The following is a 5,857-nucleotide window of genomic DNA, read 5'->3' on the forward strand; positions in this document are numbered from 1 at the left end:
CTCCGTCTGAAAATACTTTTCATCAAAATGAATAAAAGAAGATGTATCTAGATGTATTTTAGTTCTAGATATATCCTTTTTGTCCATTTTGATGACAATGTAGAGAGGGAGTATCGGCTGGCCAAGCTGCTCTCGGCATGCAGCGACAAGGCGACGACCGCGTGCGGGGGTCATGCACGGCGCAAGTACTGGTGGTAACTTTCCGCAAAAAAATAAAATAACTTCCCCCGGATTTTTTTAAAAAGAATTTAAAAATACTGGTGGTAACCGTAATATCCTCGATGGGGCATCCAGCTTTTTAATACGCCATCCATGCCTACATAGGCAGCACGCATACACTCTTAGTAGTATCTGTCTATTATTGATCCTATCGCCACCATGACACGAAACCAACCACCAACACCTACAACAAACTCGCCCGCCGCCGGAGCCACAATGATCGCCGGGTCCTTTTTGTTGGCGTGCTTGGCGGCAGCTCTACAGCCAACTTCTGCTGCCGACGCCGGAAGGGGCGGGATCTTGCATATCCCTTCTGCCGCCGAGCTGCATCAGGCTCGTTGCCCTTCCAGATGCGGGGATGTAGACATTCACTATCAGTTCGGGATAGGGCCGGGCTGCTTCCGGCAAGGCTTCGAGCTCACCTGCGACAACACCACTATTTCTCCGAGGCTCTTTCTAGACAACAGTACCACTGAGGTCCTTGAGTTGTCTCCCGGAGAAAATTTGCTTGGAGTCTCTCCTATCCACTTCAACGTCACCATGAAACCAGGTATGAACGACACCTATAACATGTCATGGGAGGCCCCTGTTAAAGGTCTTATGGCCTATAAAGAAACAGGCTTGTTCGTTGTTGGCTGTGGTGTGGGTGTCTACTTGTTCGGCCATGATACCAACAAGCCCATAGGTTCTTGCACGAGTATTTGCCTAGACAACAAAGAGGCCATGAGGGAGGCAAATGCAAATCAGTACTCTGGCGATGTTGGGATGGGATACTGTTCCATCCGTATGCAGCAGGAAGTGCGAGCCTTTGGGTTCATAGTTGGCCGCCTTAATGGTGGCCTCTCAGCTCTATCAAGTCAAGGTCAGGGGCTCTCTAATAGTAGTATCAAAGTTTTCTTGGCGGAAAATTACAATTTTCATACGGTTGACATCTATTCAAGTATGATAGACGAACAGAATGTTGACGGGCCATATTTTAGAATGGCCATCACGGATCAACCAAACTGTGAAAGTGCCCAGAAGAACAAGTCAAGCTATGCTTGTAGCGATAACAGTGATTGCCAGGATCAGACATCTGGAGGCTACTCCTGTCGCTGCCGCGGTTACGCAGATGACGAGAATCCGTACATTATGGACGGCTGTCAAGGTCAGGAATTTACTCATTACTTAGGATTATACATAAAAATATTCAACTCGCATGTCATGAATATTGGATTCAAATATGCATGATTGAATATTATGGGAATTTTTGCACCAATGATATTAATATAACTTTGCTTCTCTGTTTAACACTCGGTGTCATTTTTTATTGGGAAAAAATCATTATGCATCCTAGGTAAAATATATAGCTACTAGTGCTAAGAAAAGCACTAATTGTATTCTCGCCCAAGACTCAAAATTGCTTGTCATAGAAGTTTGAAAATCAGCACGCACCTTTTTGTAGAATATTTGACACATTTGGCTGCTATAATAAAAGAATATCTCTAGTCCAGATAGGATGGCCATTAATTCCCATGATCCTAATGTAACTTCTCATGGGTCAATATCCCAGTGTAACTTCTTCCTATGTCAATCCATTTGCAGCAAGTTACACTCCCAATCATAAAGAAGGTTGCAAGAGATTATGCGGGAACACAAACATTCCCTTTCCTTTTGGGCTTGAAAAAGATTGCTATGCTGCTGAAAAGTTTCGGCTTAACTGTACATCAGAAAACATTACAATTCTTGATCAAGGTGCCAAATACATTGTGGGCAACATTTTAGTGAATCAAGGATATCTTACTGTTAGAGAAATACAAAACAACTCAAGGTACAATGATGAAGATCTTGCGGTAGTGAGTTATACAAGCGATGGGAGCATGCAAATAGAAGACATCATCAATCAATATGGTTTTTATTTATCTGAAGAATACGACATGAAGATGTGGTGGTCTGTCGATAATTTAACCTGTCCGATTGATATGAGCAAGCAAAGAAGTGCTACGTACGCATGTCGCAGTGTCAATAGCGCCTGCGCTCCTGTCACCCGTCACCATGGGAATGTGACGATGCAGCTCGGCTATCGTTGCCAGTGCTCTCCCAATTACGAGGGAAATCCATACACACCAGATGGCTGCACAGGTAATCGCGCTCCAACTTCCATTAAAAATTGCCATCCAACCGTATGCATGATTTTCCTAGTACATGAAATGATTGACTAGAATTTTGATAATGATACATCTAGCATGATTCATGTGTTGCAATTCTTCTATCATCTTGATCCAAGGAGTTGGTTTCCTCCTTTTTTTAGCGGAGTTACGCTAACTAGGTCGATATCCAAGTCATACTACTCATACTACATGGTTCAGTTTAGTTGTGTGCATCACATGATGTAGAGACCAGGAGGGTGATAATTTTATTACTTAAAAAAGGTACATTACGCTAAATGACTAGGCACACACCAGTACTAGAGTTTGGCTAATTCATGAAAATGCCAAAATAGGGCTTGATCCCTACTTGAGCTTTGTTGCTTGAGCTAAGGCTGGATATCACCATCATGTATACGTTTAATCTTATACAACCATTTTCCTTTTGTCTTTTAGAATAAGTTCAGACAAACTTCCGAAACATTAGTGGCAATGGCATACACATAAGCATGTGAATTCGCCTCATGGAAATGAAAAAAAAATGTTATTAACATATATGGCATCAAACATATTTTTTGTAATATTAGTTTTTTGTAGAATTTGGTCGTTTACTAAGATGTACTTAGAAACAATAATGGCCAATGCAACATTTTGGAGAGCACATTGATGTATAGAGGTAACTTCAATGTGTGTTGGATGAATGGTAGGCTAAGGGTGACCTAGCTTTGGTTCCACATTTACTACTAATTGTTTTCAGGCATCATTCATTGCTCACATGCCTACCAATTACAGATGTCAACGAGTGTTTGTTGATGAATACTTGCAATGGCACATGCCAAAATTATCCTGGGGGCTATAGTTGCAAAACCTGCACTCATGGAAAAGAGTTTGATCCAATAGAACGGAGATGTGTCACATCAGCAAAGAGACGCAGTCTTCTCTTAGGTAAGTCATATCAAAATTACTTACCTCAATAGAATTGCAACTTGAAAATTAAGGACATGTTTTAACAACTACTACTAGATGTACAGGTATTGGAATTGGAATTGGTTGTGGCCTTGGTGCGATAATACTTGCACTAGGTATAATGGCATTCGTCAGCAAGTGGAAGAGAGGCATACAGAAGAGAATACGAAGAGCATACTTCAAGAAAAATCAAGGGCTACTCTTGGAACAACTAATATTAGACGAAAGTGCCACAGATAAAACAAAGATATTCTCCTTGGAGGAATTAGATAAAGCAACGAACAACTTTGATGTCAGTCGTATTCTTGGTCGTGGAGGACATGGCACAGTTTACAAAGGGATTCTATCCGATCAACGTGTAGTGGCCATAAAAAAGTCTAAGTTGGTGGAGCAAGCTGAGATTGACCAGTTTATCAACGAGGTTGCCATCCTATCACAAATCATTCATCGGAATGTGGTCAAGCTTTTTGGTTGTTGTCTCGAAACAGAAGTGCCTTTGCTAGTTTATGAGTTCATATCCAATGGCACACTATATGATCTTCTTCACATTGATGTAAGTGCTAAATGCTTACTTTTATGGGAAGATCGCATTAGAATTGCAGTAGAAGCTGCAGGTGCTCTTGCTTATCTCCACTCAGCTGCTGCAATACCAATTTTCCATAGAGATGTCAAATCTTCTAATATACTCCTAGATGGCAACTTTACTACCAAAGTTTCTGACTTCGGTGCTTCAAGGTCTTTATCACTTGATCAGACACATGTAGTGACAATTGTACAAGGAACTTTTGGTTACTTAGACCCTGAGTACTACCACACTGGTGAGCTGAGTGAGAAGAGTGATGTTTATAGCTTTGGAATTATACTAGTGGAGCTTTTGATGAGAAAGAAGCCAATTTTTATTAATGAACAAGGTATAAAACAAAGCTTGGCTCATTACTTTGTGGAAGGACTTCAGCAGGGAGTTCTCATGGAAATCATGGATCCCCAAGTTGTAGAAGAAGCGAACCAGAATGAAATTGATGAAATTGCCTCAGTTGCGGAAGCATGCTTGAAAACCAAAGGAAGAGAAAGACCTACCATGAAAGAGGTGGAAATGAAGTTGCAACTCCTAAAAACTAGAAGATTAGGGAGTCAACTTCCTCCCATAAATGATGGAGAGATCGAGTCACTTGGGTGCCTAAATGGCGCTAGCTCTCATGCACAGAGCAACAGCATTGTCAGTAATGTTGGCTTAACACCTACATGCAGCTCCGGAAAGTACAGTCTGGAGCAAGAGTTCTTGAACTCGGCCAGCTTGCCACGCTAGCGAAGCACACAATGGGATGATCATCTGCTTACTAAGCTTCTCAGGTGCATGTCAGTTACCCTACGCGTGCTTATATAGAAAAACTATGCAATGTACGTAGTTCCTTTTAGTGGGAGTATACCATGTAAATTCCTGAATTGTGTTTGTAGCTTATCTATGTGTGTAATTTTTTAAGACGACAACTCGTCGGAATTAAGCTACAGTGGTGAATAAAGGTATTTCACAATGGTTTTTTTTTTGAAAAAAAATTGTCGTACACATTTCTCACCGCTCATATTTTTATGTTTTGGGGAAAAAGAATATGCATTTTTTTATGTATGAAATCTTTTCTCTTCCCCTTTCGAGCCGCCGCGAGTGGTGGCTTCAACTGCGAAGGGTGATGCTTGTCGTTGCCGGCCGGTAGAGTGCTCTACCTGGGCAGTTTGTTCGGAGGCAGGTTGCGAAGCCCCGCCATGGAGCAGCAGCAGCCCCTCCCCCCCGGCGGTTGGAAACAGGGACATAGGGGTTAGTGGCGGGGCTGTGGCTGCAGCTGCTCCGACTGGCGTGCGTGCCCGCTGCACCGAGGTGCCCGTCGCTGTACTGGGGCTGCGCTTCCTCTTAGGCGGCAACTCCTAGAACACTGTATTCCCCTCCGACCCACTAGCCACTGCTCTGCATATTGAAATACGCTTACCATTTTTTAACCCTATCATCGATGTAGAACCTACTCCCTCCATTTCTAAATATAAGACTTTTTTGAGATTTCAACACATGCCGTGAGAAATGAGATGCACAGGTCAGGTTAAAATCGGCTTATAAAGGAGCATAGAGAAGAAAAGGAGGGCCGAGCTATCTCAACTCCTAGAGCAGCAAGAAATGCCAATGCTACTCTGCTCACGGCATACCGAATGCGAGAAAAGGCTCCCGGCAATGGCTCAATGATAAATTGGATCTTGTTATCCTCCGTGATCGCCTGCAGCTACGCCTTCGGTGTTGGGTCTGTTGAACATGTGTACATGTACGTAGGTCTGAGTTTCGTATGCAGTACCTGTAGTGTCGGTCTCTCTTTGTATGTACGTGTATCTTAGGAGACACGATACCTGTCGTACCCCTTGTACCTGTAGGACAAATGTTTCCTACAAGCAGTGGTGGTTACCACCACTTGCGTTTTGTATGTTGTATGTAGTATCTATCGAAACCGAGAGTATGTACGTGTAGTATATAGTATATAACAATGGTTAGGTAGTATATATACTAATTT

At 42.5% G+C, this 5,857-nt stretch overlaps 1 protein-coding gene across 1 annotated transcript; it reads left to right on the forward strand.

Moving 5' to 3' along the window:
* Positions 1 to 435: 435 nt before the first annotated feature.
* LOC123135214 (wall-associated receptor kinase 4-like) lies at positions 436 to 4,817 on the forward strand. The gene is made up of 4 exons (XM_044554288.1): positions 436 to 1,366; positions 1,804 to 2,340; positions 3,138 to 3,290; positions 3,377 to 4,817. Exons 1-4 carry the CDS (start codon positions 436 to 438, stop codon positions 4,615 to 4,617), a joined length of 2,862 nt encoding a protein of 953 aa, XP_044410223.1. The 3' UTR covers positions 4,618 to 4,817.
* Positions 4,818 to 5,857: the final 1,040 nt, after the last annotated feature.

This window comes from Triticum aestivum, chromosome 6B, assembly GCF_018294505.1.
Source record: "Triticum aestivum cultivar Chinese Spring chromosome 6B, IWGSC CS RefSeq v2.1, whole genome shotgun sequence".
In the NCBI taxonomy this organism is placed as follows: Eukaryota; Viridiplantae; Streptophyta; class Magnoliopsida; order Poales; family Poaceae; genus Triticum; species Triticum aestivum.

Coding starts and splice junctions, on each gene's coding strand:
- LOC123135214 (XM_044554288.1), top strand. CDS start 436: ATGATCGCCGGGTCCTTTTTGTTGGCGTGCTTGGCGGCAGCTCTACAG. Junction 1,367..1,803: donor CATTATGGACGGCTGTCAAG/GTCAGGAATTTA, acceptor ATCCATTTGCAG/CAAGTTACACTCCCAATCAT. Junction 3,291..3,376: donor GAGACGCAGTCTTCTCTTAG/GTAAGTCATATC, acceptor CTAGATGTACAG/GTATTGGAATTGGAATTGGT.